The following is a 24,735-nucleotide window of genomic DNA, read 5'->3' as shown; positions in this document are numbered from 1 at the left end:
CCCTCTACAGGTATCTTTTAAAATAGAAACCAGATCATGTTCCTCTCTTGCTAAAAACCTTCAATGGCTTCCAGATCCACTGGGGGGAAAAAAAAAAAAGCCTAGAATGTATTTCATGGAGTTAATTAAATCCAACATATTCTGGCCCTGGAAACTTCCCTGATGTCATTTCTTGCCACTATTCCCTCTGCTTCATTGCAGTCCCACCACAGTAGTCTCCCTGGTGTCCTTAGAATTCTCTGAGCACACTCTTATCTCATGGCCACTGTTATGTTCCCTCCTCCATGCAATTTCTCATGGGTCTGTTAGTTCCTCACTTATTACAGGCATAAGCCAAATGTCACCTCCTCGGAAAAGTCTTTCATAAATACTCCACCTGAAATGAAATTCCTATCATTCTCCATTTCCTTACAGTTCTTTATTGCATTCTCCATTATCTGACACATTACATAGTTTTTATCTATTTGTTTGTCGTGTATTGCTCCAAATAGAATATAAGCTCTATGAGGGCAGGACTGTTTTTTTTAGGTGTTATATACCCACACCATGAGTTCCTCAAGAAATATTGGCTGAATGTATCAATGGACCATCCTCCTTCCACCCACCCCTATTAAACGTGTTGAACAGATAAATGACCTGTTTAACAACACCCCATGACCTCCCCCACTTAAACCCTATGCTCTACATGCCTATAATGCCCCACCAACTCCCCAAAACAAGACAGGAATATATAAATACATAGAATTTAATTAAATCTATCTGACAGCGTGAACATTTCAGTGCTCAAAGTAAGATAGACCTAGAAAATAAACCCTAATCGTACCAATGAATTACTTAGACATATACCACTTGTATAGACAGACATCTCCCTAGATCTATCAGCCATTTCATTAAAATTTTAATACTAAATCTAACATAAATTATACAGGATACCTATATACATGTTACATCATTATATAAACACAACTTGTTAATGTAGCTTAAATTCTAAAGCAAGGCACTGAAAATGCCTAGATGAGTTTACTAACTCCATAGGTTTGTTCCCAGCCTTTCTATTAGTTTTTAATAAAATTACACATGCAAGCATCCGCACCCCAGTGAGAATGCTCTCTAAATCATTACTGTTAAATGGAGCAGGTATCAAGCACACTAATGGTAGTAGCTCATAACACCTTAACCACACCCCTATGGGAAACAGCTTTGATAAAAATTCAGCCTTAAATGAAAGTTCGACTAAGTTACATTATCTAGGGCTGGTAAACTTCGTGCCAGCCATCTTGCTCCTATGATTAACCCAAATAAATAGAAAACCGGCGTAAAGCCTGTTAAAGAGTAATAAAAAATAAAGTTAAATTCTAACTAAACCCTAAAAAGCCATAGCTAAAATAAACTATGAAAGTGACCTTAGTATTTCCTGATTACACGACAGCTAAGACCCAAACGGGGATTAAGATACCTCACTATGCTTAGCCTTAAACCCTAATTATAATAACAAAGTTATTCACCAGAGTACTACTGGCAGCAGCTTAAAACTCAAAGGACTTGGCAATGTTTCACACCCCTCTAGAGGAGCCTGTTCTATAATCAGTAAACCCCCATAAACCTCACCAAGCTCTGCTAATTCAGTCTATATACCGCCATCTTCAGCAAACCCTAAAAAGGGTAAAAGTAAGCATAAATACTATACATAAAAGTTAGGTCAAGGTGTAACCTATGGGATAGGAAGAAATGGGCTGCATTTTCTGTTTCGAGAATGTACTTCTCACACACGAAAGTTTTTATGGAAACTAAAAACCAAAGGAGGAGTTAGTAGTAAATTAAGAATAGAGTGCTTAGTTGAACAAGGCCATGAAGGACGCACACACCACCCATCACCATCCTCAAGTATTATAACAACTTCCTATAACCTATTAACAAACACCAAGTATATGAGAGGAGACAAGTGTCAGGGTAAGCATACTGGAAAGTGTGCTTGGATCAATCAAAGCATAGCTTAAATAAAAGCACCTCGTTTACACCTAGGGGATTTCATAATCTATGAATACTTCGAACAATTCTAGCCGAAACCTCCACAAATTTTACTAACACAAGCAAATTAAATCAATCGTTCACTCAGCATTTAAAGTACAGGAGATAGAAATTTAAAACAACCTTTGGCCTATAGAGAAAGCACTGTAAGGGAATGATGAAAGAAGCATTACAAGTAATAAAAAGGAAAGTTTACCCCTTTTACCTTTTGCATAATGATTTAACTAGTAAACATTTAACAAAGAGAACTTAGCTAAATACCCCGGAACCAGATGAGCTACTTATGAACAGTTTGTAGAACAAACTCATCTATGTAGCAAAATAGTGAGAAGGTTTATAAGCAGAGGTGACGAGCCTAATGAGCCTGGTGACAGCTGGTTGTCCAAGAAAAAAAATCTTAGTTTAACTTTAAAATTACAAAAAAATTAGAAATTTTTATGTATTTTTAAATGTTACTCTAAAAAGGTATAGCTTTTTAGAAATGGATACAACCTTATCTAGAGAGTAAATAAACAAGACCATAGTTGGCTTAAAAACTCCACCAATTAGGAAAGTATTCAAGCTCAACAATAACTTTATCTTAATATCAACAATAAGCAAATCAACCCCTAGTTTTACACTGGACTAATCTATTAACCAATAGAAGCAATAATGTTAATATGAGTAATAAATATTTCTCCTTGCGTAAGCTTACATCAGTAACTGATATTATACTGATAGTTAATAGCAAATAAACACAATCCAACATTAAATTATTAAGTACACTGTTAACCCAACACAGGCAAGCACCCAAGGAAAGATCAGAAAAAAGATTAAGACTGTGAAGAGTAAGCCTTAGAATTACTGTTTTCATTCTTCACATCCTCTACACCAGGTTTGGTGGTTCCTACCGAGGGAGCAGCAAATAGTAAGAGATTTAAATAGTGGAGACCTTCAGCATATCCACCATTCCTCTATGTTGTCTGTTACTTTCATACCTCCAACAATAGGAGTAATTATAATATACATTCAGGCAGGCAAGAAAAAAGCCAGTTAGGATAATGGGGGTAAATAAAAATTTGGGAAATGATCACATCATGGGAATGGTGATGAGAAGGAGGGAGTTGATTTTAGTATTGAAATCAAGTCAGTCCCATTCCTCTTTCTCCACACACAATGATTACACAGTTCATGTTATTTAAGAAGGATCCAAATGCATCAATTCCTCACATTTTATATAGAAGTTTAGGAAGTTTCACTATATAATGCTGTCATTATTCATTAAACAGAAATAATATAAATATTTATTAATGTATGTATGCATTCTACAAATGTTTAACTAATACTGTGTGCCAGTCTCAGTTACTAGGATACATCAATGAACAAAACAGATAAAATTGCTTATTCTTTTTTTTTTTTTTGGCGGTACGCGGGCCTCTCACTGCTGTGGCCTCTCCCATTGCGGAGCACAGGCTCCAGACGCGCAGGCTCAGCGGCCATGGCTCACGGCCCAGCCGCTCCGCGGCATGTGGGATCTTCCCAGACCGGGGCACGATCCCGTGTCCCCTGCATCAGCAGGCGGACTCTCAACCACTGCGCCACCAGGGAAACCCATAATTCCTTATTCTTATGGCACATATTTGACCCTTTATTTTTGAATTTACATTATAAAAATATTATAGTCTGTTAAATATTTCATTTTTCTAGTTTTTGGTTTTGCTACCTAATATGGGAAATCTTTGATGTATTTTATTTTATTATTTATTTATTTATTTATTAACATCTTTATTGGAGCATAATTGCTTTACAATGGTGTGTTAGTTTCTGCTTTATAACAAAGTGAATCAGTTATACATATACATATGTTCCCATATCTCTTCCCTCTTGCGTCTCCCTCCCTCCCACCCTCCCTATCCCACCCCTCCAGGCGGTCACAAAGCACGGAGCTGATCTCCCTGTGCTATGCGGCTGCTTCCCACTAGCTATCTACCTTACGTTTGGTAGTGTATGTATGTCCATGCCTCTCTCGCGCTTTGTCACAGCTTACCCTTCCCCCTCCCTATATCCTCAAGTCTGATATATTTTAAATTATCACAAATTGGGTGTTTTTCTCGCTCCTGATACAGCAGGTTTATAAATATTGGTCCGTATTTCTGAGTATGTAGTCAAGGCCTGATTCTACTTCCACCATTGTGTTTTGGCTGTTTCTATCTTTGGCCCCTGACTTCTCTGTGACTTTCTTTACTAGTGATACCACCATTTTTGTCCCTCTGCATTTGGCTCTTTGATCCTTGGATCTCAGTTTGCCTCTGTGGATGTGGTTCATTTCTTGGCTCTCTGTGTATTTATCTCATTCAATGGAATATGCTGTTTCAGGTTTAGGTTCAAAGGAAGCTGAATGCCTAACCACTTGGCTTTTATCTGGCTGGACCTGCCTTTGGACTTTTGTCAGGTAGTGGTTGGGGGGAAGGGTGGCATTGGGGGTAGTGAAGAACACCCAGGCTTCAGATGTGAGAAGGGGGTGATGGTGGTGGGTGTATTTAGTGAAGGGTAGTGGTGGTAGATACTTGGGGCAAGAGAAAGGAAAGGTAAATAATGTTGGAAAACTTGACCTAGTTGATTTACTACTGGGCATCAGTGATCCTGCTGACTGCAGTAATGATCACCTTTAAAATAGCTACTTTCTTTTGAACTTATTCTCAAATCAATTTACTGGGCTGGAGGATAGACTGAGCAGAAGGTATGATACTCATGATCCAAAAATGTACAAACAGGTTCTTAAAACAGACCCATATGGTAAACACCCACCAGAAGCCAGCTCTGTGTGGGGAGATGAGGCATATGGAGGAAGGATTACCAGAGAATGAAAGAGAATGACCTTCTACCTTAGCATGAATCCAGGGTGAGTCAACACCTGCATTTGACCCGAAAATCTTTTGTCTCTATCAATTTTTGGTAAATTCACCTAAAGAGTCTTTTTTTTCTATCCATTTTATAGTTGAAAAGTTTTTATTAATCAGCAGTACCAGGTAATAATGACAGAGTCTGTGAGCACTCAAGATGCCAGACACACAGAAGAAATCCTATGAAATATTCCTAAATTTTTAATCTACTTAATCCAGCCAGCCACTGGCATCAAAGATATCATTAAAAGAAATGTAATAAATCAAAAAAACAAGCTGCAAAATGCGTGTAAGCAGAAACCTAAGTGGCACAGGTTTTGAAAACGTTAAGAACATCCTTAAGATATCATTGAAGTCCTGTTGCTGAGTCTCAGTTCCCAGGTGGGTACCCTTTGCGTGTTATCAGGAACCTGGGGACCCGGGCTTCAGATGTTTGCTTTGGCTCTGTCCTGGCTTTCCTGAAAAATCACCCTACCAGCTACATAGGGTAGAATAATTTAATTGTGGGTTTTAATAACGGTAGATGAAATGGATTTGGGGCAATTAATTATGCACTTAACTTTAAAACTCTAGACCACTAATTTAGACTGTAAGAAGGGTGGATTCAGTTTGACTTCACAGCATAAAGTCCAGCATGAAATTATCCAGTTTGACTTCACAGCATGATCACACTGATCCTTATGGACTTCCCACCTACCCTGAGTGTGTGATGCAGACCTGGCTGGCAGTATGGGAAATAAATCTATGGCAACAAAGATATAATAATTATTCTTTTTATAAGGAAAGCATGACATGTGGGCTGTTTACTTCAATAATCCTAGCTCTCTTAGAGCTATATTTAAAAAACAATGAAGAAATACAAACAGGGTAACGAGGAGTTTCAATATCTAGGTTAAAATAGCTAACTTCATATGACTAAAGTACTTCAAGTGCCCTCCTAAAGGCATCTCTCCTTATTTCATAACTGAAGTTTGCTAAGTTTTTCCAATCATAATATATATTTCAGCCTTTGTAACCTGAATATTCCCCAATCTTAAACAAAACAGAATAAAAAGTACTTGTTCAGGGGATGATTTGGATACATTACAGAAAATAATTTGAATATCCTTTTTTTATTTAATTATAGTTTCTATTCTGTTTAGTCATCTTATTTCCCGTAAGGTTCTGAACACCTCTAGCTATTCCTGACCCCTTTTATCTCCCTTAACTTTGCTAAATAATCTCTATTTTTGCCTTTGTAGCTGAAGGCAACAGTGCTTCTGCTAATCACATATCAACTTACAACTAGAATAAAGAGAGGTAAGCCTCTAAGTGTCACCCCAAGTCAGAGCCAACGAGCCCCCAAATCTCTGGGACAATGTCTGCCTCTCCAACTCCTTGTAAGCAGAAACTTCAAATTACTTATTAACATTTAGGCCAAGTATGCAGGATCATCCAGGTCAGCTAACAACACAAAGCAGAAGGCAGAGCTACGACCCTAAAAGCTCAATACATCAAGACTGCATCTGGCCCAGCACTTAAACTTTGAGAGGGGGTTCCATGAAAATAATGAACACACCTCTGATACTGAAGAGAAGTCCAAGCATAGGATTTTTCTTTACTTTGCCTCATTTCTACATTTGAGAAAAAATATGATACCTTCAGTGTCTTTTTTGTTTTAGTCTTTTGGATTTAAGAGTGGCAAAACTAATCAATGAATGTGTGTTAAGCATGTATCTTTCCAAAACACACTAATAAGTGATGACTGAGATTCAAAGAGATAACTAGCCCTCTCCATAAGAGTAAATTTCAGTCTTATTTGAGAACTGAAGACATAGCTTCAAATAATAAGTCAACATTTATTGAACTAATATTTAAAGCAAATTCTGTATGAAATTAATGAACCTCATCAAAAATGTGTTTGATTTACCATTGCATTAAAAACAAAACAAAAAAACCCCCCACATAGGAATAAACCTACATAAGGAGGCAAAAGACCTGTACTACAAAAACTATAAGATGCTGAAAGAAATCAAAGACCACACAAACAGGTGGAAAGATACTGTGTTCTTGGATTGGAAGGATCAATACTGTTAAAATGACCATACTATCCAAGGCAATCTTCAGATTCAATGCAAACCCTATCAAATTATCAGTGGCATTTTTCACAGAACTGAAACAAAAAATTTTTTAATTTTTATGGAAACACAAAAGACCCTGAATAGCCAAAGAGCAGAGCTGGAGGAAACATGCTCCCTGACTTCAGACTATGCTACAGACTATACTACAAAGCTACAGTAATCAATACAGTATGGTACTGGCATGAAAACAGACACATAAATCAATGGAAAAGGACAGAAAGCCCAGAAATAAACCCATGCACTTATGGTCAATTAGTTTATGACAAAGGAGGCAAGAGTACACAATGGAGAAAAGAGAGTCTCTTCAATAAGTGGTGCTGGGAAAACTGGACAGCTACATGTAAAAGAATGAAATTAGAACATTCTCTAACACCATATACAAAAATAAACTCAAAGTGGATTAAAGACCTAAATATACGACTGGATACTATAAAACTCTTAGAGGAAAACGTAGGCAGAACACTCTTTGACATAAATCACAGCAATATTTTTTGGATCTGTCTCCTGAAGTAAAGGAAATAAAAGCAAAAATAAACAAATGGGACCTCATTAAACTTAAAAACTTTTGCACAGCAGAGGAAACCATCAACAAAATGAAAAGACAACCTACTGAATGGGAGAAAATATTTGCAAATGATATGACCGATAAGGGATAAATTCTAATCTATTTTAACATTTGCTGAAGAGATGACGGCTTTTTCCTATAGATCCAAAATGAAGTTTATCTAGGATGAACTTCTCATTCTTTAGAAACACACCATAGGCAAGCAAAGTTAATAAAAAAAAAAGACAAAACATAGATATGTCAGTAGTTTCCCATGAGCTAACTGCATTAACATTTCTAAAGCCTAAAACAAATCATCCTGACTTAATTCAGTTATGGGGTTAAGAGTTCAGTTCTTTCGAAGTGAAACCACACTGATGTGTATGGCATGAACACAACTCATACTTGTTATATGTGAGGATTTTATCTCTGCCTTCCCTCCTCCCTCTATTCTTTCAACAGCCAATTGCTAAGCTCTAAACACTAGAATTGCAAATAAGAATGAGATGTTAAGAAACATACAATAAAGAGAGGGAAAGAGAAAGTTAACCAGAACTTAGTGTTGTAAGTGCTACTCAACTGCAGGATACTGGGGAGCAGGAGTTCTGGGGAGCAAGCAGCAAGACATCACTATAAAATCGCAGGGTCATGGAAGATTTTCCAGAGGAGGTGATGCTTAGATTGAGTCTTGAAGTTAAACGGACTTAGACAGTCAGAGGAGAGAGACAGTGTTGAAGGCATGATTATCATTAAATGAAACCTAATACATTTGGATAGTAATTACTTAGGCCACTTACCTTTCACCATAAGTGACACTGAGCTCATCCAGAACCCCACTGAGTTTAACCTGAAGTTCTTTTAGAATAGTACTAGCTTCAGGATCTAGCTGCAAAGAGACCATAAACAATATTACTCTGGAGTTCTGAGAGAGCACGCCTTTTATCTCTTAGAACATTTTGCTTATTACAAGGTAAACTTCAAACAATATAGCATACATATACTGTTTTCTTTCCTTTCCTTTTTTTAACCTTTGAAATCAAATGCAAAATTTAGATAATTCTAATGAAACCAGAAGAGTTCTTACATTTGAAAAAATTGATTGAAATAGCATGCATACAAAAAAGAGCTAGAGAGCAAAGCCTTTGTTGGTTACAGCAGTGGGATGCAAGGTATGACAAAATATCCTACACAACTTGATAACTTCACAACTTAGAAAACTGGTTATACATTAGTTGAACATATGTGTTGCTTGAAATATATTTTCATTTTTAATATCCCTGTAAATAAATAGGCCCATTGAAAACTTTAAAAATGGCTAAAAATTAATTTTTGCATGTTGTGTTGTGCCTTATTTTTCCAAGTATGGAATTAAAAGTAATAAACAATTATCCTGTTGCTCCAGTGTGTTTCTCTGGAGGTGACAGGGCTAACTTTTCTTCCTGGATGCCAATTGGTAACTCAGAGTTCAAGATTCAAAGTTTCCTATTTTATTTATTTATTTAAAAATTTTTCTTTTGCGGGGAGGGGGCAAAAGAAAAATAATTAAATCAAGAGGACATTTTATGCTTACTCTTACAATGTAAAAGCCAATTATTCTTTTTAACTGATTTCAGTGCTAAAATAATATCAATCAATATTAGAAAATAACATAATATAAATGAACACAAATAAAACATCAAACTATTAATGTGGGAGTATTTTTTTAAAATTAAAGGATGAACACAAACTTTGCCAGCATTTAGAAAATTTTATCCTGTTTGTTAATTTAATTTTTGCAAACTAGTTGTCAATAGAATAACTTATAATAGATGTAGTGTATCTAGCTGATAGAAATTCATGTAAAGGGAAACCTAGAATATTCTCTGAAATTTAAGCCAATCTTCCTTTGAGTCTTCAGAAATTCAATTTCCTACCATTAGTACCTATAGTCCTTGCCCAAGTTGAACTATTGTTGAAGAGAGGGGCATAGGATGAAGACAACTTTGGGGAGTAGAGAAAGTTAAAGGAGGACTTGGTATAAACAAGAGAACCTAAGAACACCAAATACATATATGACCCAAATCAGTTTAAACTCCTGGGAGGCAACCCAGGACCAAAAAGTGTCCCTAATAGAATACACTGGTCATAAATCTTATAACCCTCTAGGAACATTTTCTAATACTAAGAAACTATTAGGAAGAAGTATTATTTACACACCTCAGCATCTGGGTAGCTCTATGTTATGCTAACTTGATTAAAAACATTGGAGTAGAAACCAAAGATTGCATTTGACATCTGATACTTTACTGGTTATGTCAAACCAATCCTTAATGTCAATTTTCACTCAAATCTAGGTGATTTCAGGATTGGTTAGTTTCTGCTCCTTTATCAGAGCCAATGTGATTCTTCTGGACTAATTTTTTTCTGTCTCTGTCATAAGAGATTACCTGCACATGCACAGGCCACCTTAACAGATGCAGACTTCTCTAGCAGTTGGAAACTTACAATATCCCTAAGTCTCATACTTTGAGAGTTCCATTCACCTATAACCAGTTGCAAGGCAGTGATTCAGAAAAACAATTAGATATTACCTGTTTTTAAACAGCCCTGACACTGATGTGCATTTAAACATAATTAGCCTAATAAACCATATCTCCCCAACCCTTAACCAAGAAAACATATGTAAACTGCCCACCCCAATCCTAGGGAACCTTGTAAGCTGAATGTTTTTTTATCACATGTTCTTGCTATTATCCTAATACCAATTTTAGACCAACTTCACTTGGATAAAAATGTTTGGGAACAGAAAATGAGAGAAGACCTCCCATAGAATTTTCTTCATGCCCCACTCCGTGCTAAACCGTGATAGGTGGTGGTTCCCCACCCACATATCTGCCACCTCCAAGGAATGGCTCTGACAGTAGGGTTTTCTTCAGGAAATTGGGTTGCTTCTTATTTAAAGTATGTATTTTGTTTCCATATTAGTTTGATATGCAGATTGAGTTAGTTTGTTCACCTGTTAAGACAATGACTTTAAAGTCATCCAGAAACGGTTAGGTAGGTCAGTTGGACGAAATTATGCTCTTTTCTTGTGAATCATTTTAGTCTACCTTACGTATTTTGTGAATGCAAATTTTCTATCAAATAATTGGTTATTACTTGAAAATCTGAAACTGTCAAAATACAGCAATTTAAATATTGGATGACAGTTTTCATTTCCTGAGAGAAGCATGAGTTTCTAAGCAGGTACAGGCAGAATGCCTTGTCATATAAACAGGAAAAAAAAAAAAAAAAAACCAGAAAAGCTCTTGTTTCAGTTAGGTATTTGACATTTATCTGATCCAAATCATAGGATTAAACCATTAAAATAGGAAGAGTAATTTTGAGGCCAATATGCAAACTGCAGGTCTTTTGTAATAATGGGCATAAATAGCATACCCATCTAATTATAAAACAATCTCTTTGGCCGGCAAATTTACCAATTCTTGGGTTCTTCTGCATTTCTTTATGTGTCCAAATTGAGAAAAATTTCCTTACTCCTACAAACTCCCTAAAGTTTGTAAGAAGTAATAATTTGGCATTGAGAATTTATTGCCTAAATTACCAATAGCGTATTTTACAAATTATTGGCTACCTTGGAAAGGTAAAAAGCTACCTAATTTTTTTCACAAATGTTTAAAACTTAGCTTAGTTCTGTAAGGAATATGACATCAAACATCAAAAGTAACTTGCGCCTTTTTTTGTATTTTAGAGTTATTAAAAGCAAAAAGAGAAACAAAGAGAAATAAGAAAAAAGATAATATTTCAAGCATTCAAAAGTCAAGGTTAATAAATTTATTTTAAATTAGAAACTGTATTAGAAAGTGTACCTGAACAACTTGGCTGGCAAAGTTATTTACACCACTGAGATACTTTACACTATTGAGCTGTGGTAATATGAATGACTTCTGGAAGAGATAGCTAGAAGGCAAAATATCTTTGCAGTTTTTTGTCCTCAAGGCTCACTTCTACTTTTCCTTTAAAAGACAATTTACTTATCACCTCCTTTTACAAATCTGACCCCAGGTGTCACTCACCCCAGGCAGTCAGTGGCTCTAGTTTCTGTACTAACTCTGCTGTGCACTCTTACTGCCTATACAGCCCTCTCTTTTAACTGTTCTCCTATGAATCTATCTCTCCCACTAAACTCTGTCTTACTTAACTTTCTCTCCTGAGTGTCTGTCCCTGCAAGCCTAGGCATTTATCAAATATTTGAGGAAGGAGGTGAGGGCAGGAAGAAGCATGAAATGATTCCCTCAAAGGGAATCTTGATATCCAGAGTGCCCCTTCTCCTTAGACTGATACTTTGCGTTGACTATTAGTAGAATACTTTTGCATTTGAAATCTTTCATTCCTTAGCCACCACATATTCTGGAACTACCAAGTTAGTCCTAATTTCAAGTTTTTGTGTCATTGCCAGACCATGTCAGATTATGCCCTGATATTTGTTCGGTTCTAAAAATATGGTTACCATACCCCCACTGTATTTTTGCTTCCTAGCATAAATTCTTTCCCTAATGGACCTATAGAGAGTATATGTTTTGCACCTTCACCCATGTATCCTGGTGCTTCTCATTTGTAGGATGCTAAATAGCAAGTTTATTTTTCAAAAGACTGAGACTTGAGAATAATAAAAAAGACATCAGGGGAAAAATGTATAAATGTCTCTTGGGTTAAAAGAAACATCATGTGTGAAGAGGTCCCATGTTAAAAGAAGCATTTTCAGCCTTATCAATTTAGAAATGAATGGGATCTTGGCTTTGAAATCGAACCTAGCTTTACATATGTCTTGCGTACTTATCACAATAATTAGGAACAGTGTAAATAAAACCTTAAACAGAAATATCCCTTCATCCTAGCCACCCTTGGGATTGTTTTACGGAGCGGGTGGCGGTGGGAGAATGACAGCTGCATGACCTTCCCTTGCAGCACTGTCTCCAGTCCTCAATTCCCAGATGCTTATGTCGGTTTGTGAAATACTGCAGCAGCTCAAGGCAGTTGCCCCGTTAGTATTTCACAGTCTGCCTGATCCAAACAAGCAAATGAGAACAAGTAGGAAGTGCAACCGTCTTTGAGTTTGGAGGGGAAACAGTCATAAGACGCGTACTATCACAAACTTCATAAAAGAATCTTTCTCCTTCCTTCTTCTGCTCATGGAATTGCAGGTCAGAGATGTTAGACAAAGACACAACACGTTACAGACACTACACAACACAGTTGTGACAGATTTTTGAGATGTGAAAAATAAACCAGCGATACACCAAGAACCAGTAGTGCCACAAAGCACACTGCAGAAGAGAACCGATAATCAAGTTGACATTGTGCAGTATGGTAAAAGACATCTGCAGCTGTGAAACTTTACATATCGTCAGCATATACAAAAGTATATTTAATAGTGTATATATGACTATATATACACATTACAAAAGGCTATTGACCATCTCCCTCCTCCTATTCACACTTCCGATGTATTTACTGAAGTATTCTGTTGCGGAGTAATGATCACCTTAGCTGTTAATGGTATTTTAGATTGTTAGCATTTCCTGTTCTTTAGCTAAGCCATGTAAAAACTTGATTATGTCACTCTCCGTAGCAAAGAGATACGCTGCTAATGACCTCTGAGATATTTGGCAAATGCAGGCATAAAAACATACCCACCTCTTTTCCTCCCATGGATTCAAACATTTTTTCCAGCTGAACCCGCAATTGTTGAATATTGTTCATCAATATACAGGGCTTTAAATAAAGCAAACAAAACAAAAAATACATTAAGTTACTGAATGAGTTTACCTTCAATGTGATAGTATACAACTATCACCCAAGTTCAATTCTATTTGGCAAATAGAATAATTATGCTATTTAAGATTATACTTTTTAACAGTTAAGAATAGAAGAGAGAAAATATGACCACTTTGGGGAATGAAATTTAATAATATACTTAGACAATAAACCATTGGAGACCTATTACTAGAAGTTATTTTATTCTTAGCATTGTGGCATTTTGTACTTCAAAATTAACCAAATTCAGTTTACTTTTTTAAAGATTTACTTTAAGAAAAACAAACTAGTTTAAACTATTCTATTATTTCACTGTTTCAAAAGCTAAAACACCATATGAATTTCAGAAATGCAAAAAAAAAAAAAAAAAAAAACCCCAAAAACCTTTACTAAGTCTGGCTATCGATAAAGGCCACCCCTTGGTATTCAAGGCCCTTAGTTATACAGCTCCAAACCATGCTTGTCTTCTCCTCTCCCTCTACTGTATTATGATGAACTCTCAACTACAAGAGGCTTGCTTCCCACCTCCCCAACACCTGTGCTTTCCAGACTCCGTGGCTCGGCTTAGCATGTAGGCCCTTCACTTGAACTTCTTCAGCTATTTCAGTCTTGTCCATCATTCAGGTTAGGGCCTTTGTTTTCCCAGATTGTATCTTTTTTGTCACTCACTTGACATTTGTTTTATTTAACTTCACGTTTGAGTTGCTTTTGACTGTCTTGCCAGCTGACCTTAAATGCGCTGTATGTGCCTCTGTGTCTTTTTCTGCTTTTTCTTACAGAGTACTGCACGGAGCCTCACACATAATACATGCTTTAAAAATGTTCCTTGACTTGTTTCCAAGGAGGCAGAAATATAACAATCACATTAAGATGTAAAGCTTTCTGACAGGACTAGATGTGTCCTCAGAATAGTAGAAATTAATTTATAATGGAATTCAGAATAGTTATGGAATAATTTAATATTTGCTACATACTGATTCTGAAGAGCCAGCATATCAATGGAAGAAAAGAGTGAAAGAAAGGAAAATGGATATGCCTTCCAAGGTGCTGGGAAATGAGCCAATAATGAGTCAGAGAGAGGCCTGCAAAGGACTTCCAGGACATCAGAGAGGTGTTAGTGCTCATCAGTGGAAAGATTTTATTATTGTTTTAACCATATTACTGACCTTTGAAAAACTTTCTATTTGACTCTTAAAGTGACCACATCCTAACTTCAGTTTACGAAAACAATTTAGAACTGCTACTCTTAATTCCCGGCACTTAAATATTTTCTTTTTTTTAACACAGAGATTTATCTCCTATAGATTTTGTTCAGTAAGCTGAACCACAGTGTTCTACAAATGATTCAGATTGCCAGCTATGATGGAGAGTCACTGGATCCAGGCCTGATCCTTTCCGTGGCATGTATGATCAGATTTTCAGGGTTTCCGCATCTTGACCCAATGTCAACAAACTGAACCAACAGAGCTTTTTCCATTAGGGTATAGGGCCGTTGGGGTTTCTTCTTTTTCATTGCAGAGGGGAAAGAACGAAGGAAGAGCATGACTCAAGGAGAAGCAGGAAGACTACATGGGTAAAGGTGTAATCACCCTGCTTTTCATGGGTCTAAGTTAGCTGGGTAGTCTCTTTTATGATTGTTTGATATTAGCATTCAAGCTTATCTCTTTTGACACATGTAATAGTACTTTAGTTCCAGCTTTACAAATTAAACCAACCTCCAAACCTTCTTAATATAATAATTTCCAATGGAAAAGAGCTACTAAGAAGCCAAATGAACAAAGACACTTGGGCTCACTTGGCATAGATTGCCACTGACCTGGGTAAGGCTACATATAAAAAAAGAGATGCAGTTATCCAGACGGAGATAAAAATAAACATGAGACTTTCCTCTTTGATTAAGCTTCCCCTGACCTTGACATGTTCAAATTTCAATTTTATTGAATCAATTTATCAAAACACTACTGAGAATTGAATTACACAACTCTACCTTAAACCTAATCGGGGAACAACGTTTACTTTAAAGACTTCAGTGGTAAATGAAAAACAAGCAAAGACAGCTAAAAATACCCATAGTAAAGGGAACATTAACCGAATTTAGAAGCATCATTTGTTGGTGAGTTTAGTTAGATAAAAATAACCTATGTTTGAAGTTAATTTTTAATCTTTGTATATTTTGGCTTTTCCCCTAAAAATGTCATAATGTATTTCATTTGCTCTAAACCTGGAACAAAGTTAGGAACCTAAAGTGCAATGAATATAAAAGTTAGATTTGTTCAGACTATGGCCATTTCTACATGACCCAAATATATTTTTTTTTACCAAGGTATAGTTGATGGACAATATAAGTTACAGGTGTACAGTATAGTGATTCCCAATTTTAAAAGGTTACACTCTATTATAGTTATTATAAAATATTGGCTACATTCCCCATGTTCTACAATATATCCTGTAGCTTATTTTATACATAGTAGTTTGTAACTCTTAATTCCCTACCCCTATATTGCCCCTTCTCCCTTCCCTCTCCCCACTCATAACCACTAGTTTGTTTTCTATATCTGTGAGTCAGCTTCATTTTGGTTATATTCACTAGTTTGTTGTATTTTTTTAGATTCCACCAAATTATGTTTTTGAGTTGAAAAAGATTTAAAAAATAAATCAAGCATTTCTGATTTAGATAATGTTGCTTTGCTATAATGTGGAGTGTGGAAGAATGGATTGAAAACTTGTGACCCATTCCAAATTTAAAATGTCACAGAAGAAAAAAAATTCTGTCACAGATATTCTGTTTAACTGTCGTCTATAATTCTGACCCCTGGGAAAGCAAGTGTTATGGTCATCTCTCAGAAGATGTCTCTCTTTAAAAGTTTCTAGTGCACTTTGCAGATGAAATAGGAATATTGTCATATATATACAGAGAAAATAAAAAATAATAATGTTTCAATGTTCTTGATATTTAAAGAAATCTGTAACAGCAGTGATATGTACACACACAAATGTATAAAAGCACTTCAATTTATCTCAGCTGAAAGCTTAAACTAAGCAGCTAACTGATATCCTTTCATGGAAAAGCTAAAATGATACTTGGCATTTGAATGAGAGTCTAAGACTGGTCAAGATATCAGTAATTAGGAAAGAAAAGCATTGAGGAAGGAAAAGTAAGTTCCTGTGCTATAATATTTCAATGACTTTTTTAAAATCTGATTTTGAAAAGTATAAAATATAAAGGAAAAATACAGAGAATACAATAAATGCTGATTTCTAATTTTTCTCCTTTAAAAAATAAAATATACTATAAAGTCTACAAGGGCCTTTTAAGGCTACTTTTCCTTTCTGAATGACAGGAATTAGCCTTGATAATTCACAGCCACCTTTCAAAATCTTCAGTTTGGCTGTCCTAGTAAATCAGAATCTTTTCTGAAATTATCTGTCACTGTTTTGATTTTCAATATAATACTTTTCAAATGTATTATAAATTTAATTGTAGCTATATGCTTTCAATAAATAAATACTCTATCTTGCCTATTAGAGTATTTATAATCAATGGCAATTAGAAATCACTGCTGAGATACCTGGGAGTTTCAGTAAAATTTCTAGGTAGCATTTTCCTTTAAGGAAAAGAAGCATCTTTTGGGACCCTCAAGAACCATTAGGACTGACTTATCTTAATGAGCTCTCAGCAAGAGGTCAAGGAGGTTTCAGCAAGAATTCTCTTTAAGACTTGCCTGATAGTGGGAACTGATTTTTTGAGGGAGAAAAAAACACCCTGATTTTTGTCTTGAAAAAATCTAGTACTGACTTTTTTTTTTTTTTTTGGTGGTATGTGGGACTCTCACTGTTGTGGCCTCTCCCGTTGCAGAGCACAGGCTCCGGATGCGCAGGCCCAGTGGCCATGGCTCATGGGCCCAGCCGCTCCGCGGCATGTGGGATCTTCCCGGACTGGGGCACGAACCCGTGTCCCCTGCTTCAGCAGGCGGACTCTCAACCACTGCGCCACCAGGGAAGCCCTAGTACTGACTTTTAAAATATTCTTTTCAGTCTTTAAAAAAAAAAATCCTATGTTGCTGACAGATTTCTCCTAAAATTATATATGGTGAATAGAAAGATTTTACCCTCTACCATAAAATAACACTGATTATATTCTAAATTAGTTTATCTTACTTCTCTTTATTCCTTTTATTAAGCTGCAATACTGGCTTAGATTTTATCAATGTTTTCTCAATCATCCAAAAAATAAAAGGCTAAGTTAATAATTCAGAGTATAAATTAGCATCACTCCTTACATTAACCATCCTTTTCAATTTATTTGAAAACTGAAAGGCTAAATTATACTCATTTTGGTATTGGTGCCAAAACTACACTAGTTGGTATTAACAATAAACAACTTTTTAACTCCTAGGTCCCAGCTCCAGTGTTTACAATGATGAGGGTTTTCAGCTGTTTATATGAGCCTTATTCCTTATCATCATGGAAAACCACAAGCTGGCTGGCATTGAGATGCTCTCAACCTTCCTTTGAATTCTATTTTGTACCAGTTCAGGACTACTAGGAAATTTTCAAACAATTTCTTGAGATCCCTATTTTCTATCATCCTGTATGAGAACAGAAGGAAAACAACTTCCTTTGCTTACTTATTAGTTTGAAGAAGTGGTTCTCAACTGAGGAATACTTGAAAGTAGAGACATTTTTACTTACCACATTTTCCTTATCGCAGTATGAACTGAAATCACTTGATACAATTGCAGCATACTGAAGCAGAACTTTATTGATGGTCTAGGAAAAAAAAATTGTGAAATGTATCCAGGTAAGTAAAGACCTATATGTATGTATATACAGATATATGTATCTATCTACACACACACACACACACACACACACACACACACACACACACAATCCAGGTTATGTTAACTGGGAAAACTTTTCTAATGTCATTTTCAGCTGAACAATGGCCATAAGTAGTGATTAAATCTACACCCTTGCCAAAAGAAGGATCTCAATTTAACTATTATATTTAGATGACAATTTGTAATATTTCTGAGTACATTTGGAAGATATTCCACATGCATCCATTCCATTTTAATACAACCAGCTCCATCACAAAATTCTTTATTTCTAACTTATCTAAATACTCAGAAGGTATACTGTTTGGTGGTAACCTCCTCTATGCTTGGATACTTATTACCTAATGCCCCCTAATGATTTTTCTTTTCCTGAATGAATGACACTTCACGCTTTCATCATCTCTCATGGTTTCTAGTTCCCATCCTCACCCCTCTGCCCCTCACACACACACACACACACACACACACACACACACACACACACACGCACCCCTACCATGACAAAATTCCTTGTGATGGTTATTTTTTCAACTTTCTGCCTTGTTCCTAAATACCTCATTATGAGAGGGGTGTCAGAACATTCCCATATATGTCACTTAGCAATGAATATTTTCAGTAATTTTCTATAAGGAGCCTTACTAATAACAAAGACCACCTCTTAAGACCTAAGCTTCAGCTTTTGTGGCATCACACTATCTCAATACATTTACCTTTAATTAGTAAGTTATTTATTGGTGCAATATTTGCTAAAAATATTGCCTAATCCTTCCCCTCTTTCTGTCTTTTTCATCTTAATTCTAAATTCTCCTTCTCCAACTAATAACTCTCTCTGAGCCTAAGGATGCCCTCTGCTCCCATTAATTATGCAAAATAAGGGAAAATGAACAAACTTTGTTACATTTTATTTCAACTACTTAAAGAGATATTGATGAGTTTGCACCCTACTGCTGTTACTTACAGAGCTTGAATTATCGTAAGTCCAATGTGGACATGATTTTCTTAGAAGAGAGAAAGCAACAAGAGAAGTAGATACAGACCATCTCTTTCCATAGAAAAGCAAAGACAAAAAAGATTTTATTTTTTGTATAACCTATTCGTCTGAATTTTCTTTGCGGCTCAAAATCAACTTGGGGAGACAGTCCAAGGAGTTAAACTAAAGGAGACATGTTTAATTTACAAAGCTGAATTCCCCGAATGTGACTATGAACTCGTTTTATAGACTTTAAAAATCACAATGAAAACCTGAAACCTGAAATTAGGGATAACAGAAAATCCATAGTTTGTGGAAGTACAAGGTAAAGTGATAATATGCATCAATTTAAATGGAAGACTGGCTTTGGAAAGTATAACATCTTATCAAGCAGCTGACCAATAAATCTAGGAAAACAGGTGGTGGATCAGACTGAAGTATCTTCCAAATGCACCTTCCAAAACTTATTTTAGATGTAATGTTGAAAATTACTTTGGGACTTCCCTAATGAGTGCTGATTTACTCATACATATGAATACTACTCTCAATTTACAGGTTCTTATGATAGTGTTACCTGCAGGAATCATTTCACTATATGGCAAGAACAAAAACCAACAGAAGCCTGACTTTAGGAGCTTGTTGCAACTCAGACTATCACTTGTTCAAGATTTAGTTTGGGCAGGGGAATCCAGACATCCATTTCTGATTATTCTTAAGGTCTTCGCCTGGTCTAATTCTTGCCTCTACTTTATAGGAAAAACCTAGTCGCTTGAATTCCTGCTGGGAGGAAACTGATCCCACAATCTCGCATCCACTAGCCTACAAATGCCAGTGGTTAGCAAGTCCGGATAGGTTGCATTTAAGGAAAAGGGCTCAGCCACGTAGGATGTAGTTCAAGGCCTTGTGCCCATAAGAGTTGTGAGTACACTGGCTATAACAACATCCATTTCTTTGTGAGTATACAAAGTACACCGGAATGAAAGTGTTCATGTACAATTCAGGGGCAACCTCGATTTCATTCTAATTTATTCAACAAAATAAAATCACTACTATATATTAGTTCTTTAATTAATACTAGTGAGTACAGTTGAACCTTAAACAACCAGGGGGTTAGGGGCGCTGACCTTCCGCACAGTGGAAAATCTACTTATAACTTATAGTCAGCCTTCCATATCTGTAGTTCTTCCATATCTCCGAATTCAACCAACCACAGATCATGTAGCACTGTAGTATTCACTATTTAAAAACTGCGGACCCCCATAGTTCAAACCCACGTTGTTCAAGGGTCATCTGTAGTTAGTTAAGACATGTCTACTTCAGGCATGTCTCCAACAGTATCATAACCATCACCTGGGAACTTGTTGGAAATCTAAATTCCCTGATCCAGTCCCAGATCTACTGAGGCAGCAATTCTGGGGTTGAGTCCCAGCAATTTATGTTTTAACAAGCCTCCAGGTGGTAGTGGTGCAAGCTGAAGTTTGAGAACCATTGTCCTACCTAATGCACAGCAGGGTGGAGATAGCTCTTCAGAGAGAACCAGTTGATGGAAGGGGTACCTAGGAAGGCCTGGAAGGTAGGATTTCTGAGTGTGTGAACTTAGGTCATGATTTTCTTTTTGGTGGACTGTTGGGCTTCGGCAGTGGGGACAGTATAGAGAGAAAGACAGAGAGAGCCCCTGCTTGTGCTTTTCGAGCCCCTGCTTGTGCCCTCCCTGTTCCTACACTCTGCCTCTAAAACAGCCAGTGACGTCTGTACAAATCAAAATTGACTCTCGTTCAGTCTGGACTCTTCCCCATTGCACTCATTTATTGCTAATTAAAATCTGTCCTTACAACTTTAACTAGTATCTGGCTTTGTTTATTTTTGACAAAGGCTCCCCCATAGGGTTGCCCAACCGGTATCTGATGTTGGGTGGGCAGGAAGTAAATCTTTGTTGTGTTAAATCATACAGTTTCTTGGTTTCCTTGTTACCTCAGCAAAACTACCTTACTACAGTTAATAAAGATGCTGCCTCCTACAAGAAGCCCTTTCCTAATCCACCTGTCAGTGAACCAGGCTTAAACTTTTCTAAGAGCCAGAGCCAATGACAGGGTCAGGCTCAAGCCTCCCATTCATAAAGGGTCTCAAATTTAGACTTTTTGTGAGAACGCAAATGAAGTAATCTACTCTTGTGTTGGCGTCTGTGGTTGAAAGCAGTGGCATGTTAAATGTATACATCCTTTAGGGGCTGAATTTTGTCCCTCAAAATTTATATGTTGAAACCCTAACTCCTAATATCTCAGAATATGACTGTATTTGGAGACAGGGCCTTTCAAAAAGTGAGTTAGTTAAAATAAGGCCATTAGTGTGAGCCCTAATCCAATATGACTGGTGTCTTTATAAGAAGAGAAAATTCAGACACACATAGAAACACCAGGGTTGCAGGTACACAGAGGAAAGACCGTGTGAGGACACAGTAAGAAGACAGTCATCTGCAAGAAGCCCTGAGAACCCTCAGAAGACAACAAACCTGCTGACACCTTGATCTTGGATTTATAGTTTCCAGAACTGTGAGAAAATTAATTTTTACTGTTTAGGCCACCATTCTGTGGTATTTTATTTATGGCAGCCCTAGCAAATTAATATGTCTTAAATATTATACAGTTTCACTGAGTTTTGGCATGTCTTTATTTTTTAACATGATCTATATATATCTCTCTCTACCTATCTCTCTCTCTATATATCTATATAGAAGATAGAGAGATACAGATATACACTAGGCCTTTTTCAACCTCTGAGATACCCTGATTATAGCATTTGACTTTTTCATAGTTGTTTATAGGTTTGGCCATCTCATTATAGGTTTTTGAGGTCAGAGATTGTGCTTCTTCATGACTACATCTCTTAAAGTGGCTAGTAAATTGTGCAAGTGAGGCAAAGAGTAAGCCCTTGTCAAATAAGCAGCCAGCTGAAACCTCTGCCATCATCCAACCCATGAAGCCAGGCTTATCCTTAGGGCCGTCAGGCATAGGGGTGCGTAGGTCATTGCCCTACATCCCTACATTTGTCATATCAGTACCGTGATTCAAAATCTCCAAATATTCACTGTTTCTTAAACTGTTCAAGAGATTAAGTATAAACTTCTCAGCCTGGGAAGCAGAGCTCTTCAAGATCTGGACCCATCCTCACTCTCCTAACATTCCCCACTACTTCTCCCAGAACAGATTTTTTTTTTTCCTTTTCTTTTCCTTTTTTTTTGCTTTTTTGCCAGAGGATTGTTTCTCCCTGCTCTTCACGTCACACTCAGCTTTTCCTTTCCCTTTGTTCCTGCTATTCCCGTGGCTTACAATACTTTTCTAACTTCACCTTTTTAGGCTGAATGAGCCCTGTTTTCCCAGGGAAACTGTATTTCAGCTCTCGTTAGTTTTCCTTCTGCTCAACTTACTGTGCACTCTACTGTGCTTGAGATTGAATTGTGGACCTCTTCATGCCATCTTCCAATTAGTTCATGTCATGTGGTCTTGATTATTTTATATATATATATGTATATATATATATATTTGAAAGGCCAGAGACAGCATTTTTTATTTCTTATACTTCCCCAGAAACTTTTGCAAAATAGTAAGTACTTTGCAAGCCTTCTTAGACAGTAAGAGGAGGAAGAGGTCTTCAGAGGAATCTGGTTGCTCAAAATCAATTTGCCAACTAAGAAAACTAAACTCATAAAAATCAAGGGACTTTGTGACCTTGCTTGTGACCACCTAGAGGGTGGGTGGGAGACATAAGAGGGAGAGGATATGGGGATATATGTATACGTATAGCTAATTCACTTTGTTATACAGCAGAAACTAACACACCATTATAAAGCAATTATACTCCAGTAAAGATGTTAAAAAAAAAAATCAAGGGAACTGCTCAGACTCACACTACAGTTATTGGCTGATTTGAAGTTAGAACTCAGTTTTCATTACTCCAAGTTCAAATACTTTTTATCGTACTACTGATTAAAAAAAATACCTGCGATTTGAATATGAAATTCCAAGATTTATTTTCAGCTACAAAGCTGAAATAGAAATTAATTTGGCCACCTAAGGTAGTCTCATCAATTACAAATGACTGAGTCATTCATGTGAATAACAGATTTTTTTAAGATGATAAATCCATACTTAGGAAACAGGAAGGGTAAAAAGAGAGAGAGATGACAAACCTGAAACAGCCTATTTTTACTGGAATTAGAAAATTAAATTGGGGTAGTAGTCAGACAAGACTAATGCTACAAAACAACAGCATTTTTCAAATTCTGTGCAGGAAAATAACAACATGCCATAGTCCCAGCGAAGAAAGGATTCATTCCATTTAACCTACCTTTGCAAATCTTCTCATTAAGTGAGCTAATGCTTCAGGATTGGGGCATTCCAGTTTCTTAATAATCTCAAAGCTCTGATTAAGCTGAGCAAAGACATCAACCACAGAGGAAGAAAACAGTGCGTGATCAGACGTCTGCTGGAACTGAGGGGAGAAAAGGTGAAACCATCCTCATAAGCGTACTTTAGAGGGACTGTGGAAGGAATCTTCATTATTTCACAAAAAGAGCTCAATCTCCTATATCATGTACTTTCATTTCCCAGTAATAAAATGCTTGCTCATTTTAAAATCATCCATCTCCTTTTCTGGAAAGTGTAGTAAAACTAATATCATGGGGCAGGTTGCTATTAATTGGTTTCTCCATTACTGAATTGAGGGACTGGTTCTTTCAATTTCTCATTCCCCACAGGCATTAAGATGGTTTAGCAAGCCGATTGTGGCTCAAGACATTTGATTTGCTCCAGAGGGATTGGGAGGGTGTCTGTTCCTAATCTTGGAATCCTGGAAGGGTTCCAGAACAACAGGGGAGCTTTGTATAAGCCCACTGAACTTGTAGATTCAGACCAATTCAAGGAGTAAAGAATCTTGGGGTAAAAGGGTGATCGATTTTTTTTAAAAGCAATTCCCTAGGGTTCTTATCAGCATTTAAAATTGTGTTTTAATTATATTTTGGTAATGAGAGGATTAAAATTAAACTTAATTAATAGCAATAAGCCTAAAAATTCCCATTAGCTTAAAAGTGAGCAGTGTAAATGAATCTTGACAATAAGCAATCTGAAAGTCATTTAAACTCACTCCATCTTTTTTGTCTCTTCCCAGGGCTCCATTAAGGAACTCCATTGACACGTCTTCATTTTCATCTAGCCACTGCATGACAAAAGGTTCAAACCACCTGAAAAAAAAATCGATAGTATTGCATACTATAAAAGATGTCATTTGCACATGATTAACAGTGAATACTGCTCTTTTCTTATCTGAGAGTAATTCAGGACCAAAAATCTCTTTTCATTCTCTTTTTCTAGTTCTGCTACCTTGAAGACCTTTAGTTTCACTTCTCAAACATCCCCTTCTCAAAATTCCTTGGCAGTCCAGCGGTTAGGAGTCCAAGTAAGCTTCCACTACATGGGGTACAGGTTCATGGGTTCAATCCCTGATTGGGGAACTAAGGTCCTGCATGCTGTGCAGTGTACCATATACATGTATGTGTATA

The 24,735-nt window shown here is 36.6% G+C and overlaps 1 protein-coding gene across 1 annotated transcript in view; it reads right to left on the bottom strand.

Annotated features, from left to right (window-relative positions):
- Positions 1-24,735, bottom strand: part of LOC113629025 (protein unc-13 homolog C) — a 340,801-nt gene that overhangs the window by 24,743 nt on the left and 291,323 nt on the right. The window contains exons 17-21 of the mRNA XM_027123068.1: positions 24,321-24,417; positions 23,526-23,669; positions 18,063-18,140; positions 13,251-13,328; positions 8,372-8,460 (exon numbers count right to left, since the gene is read on the bottom strand). Coding sequence (XP_026978869.1) covers positions 8,372-8,460; positions 13,251-13,328; positions 18,063-18,140; positions 23,526-23,669; positions 24,321-24,417 — 486 coding nt within the window. The remainder of the gene's footprint in view (positions 1-8,371; positions 8,461-13,250; positions 13,329-18,062; positions 18,141-23,525; positions 23,670-24,320; positions 24,418-24,735) is intronic.

The sequence above is a fragment of the Aethalodelphis obliquidens genome, unplaced genomic scaffold, assembly GCF_003676395.1.
Source record: "Aethalodelphis obliquidens isolate GAN/ISIS:26980383/991018 unplaced genomic scaffold, ASM367639v1 scaffold26, whole genome shotgun sequence".
Classification (NCBI taxonomy): domain Eukaryota; kingdom Metazoa; phylum Chordata; class Mammalia; order Artiodactyla; family Delphinidae; genus Aethalodelphis; species Aethalodelphis obliquidens.
Note: the sequence above shows the minus strand (reverse complement) of the source record. Positions and strands in the feature narration are given on the sequence as shown.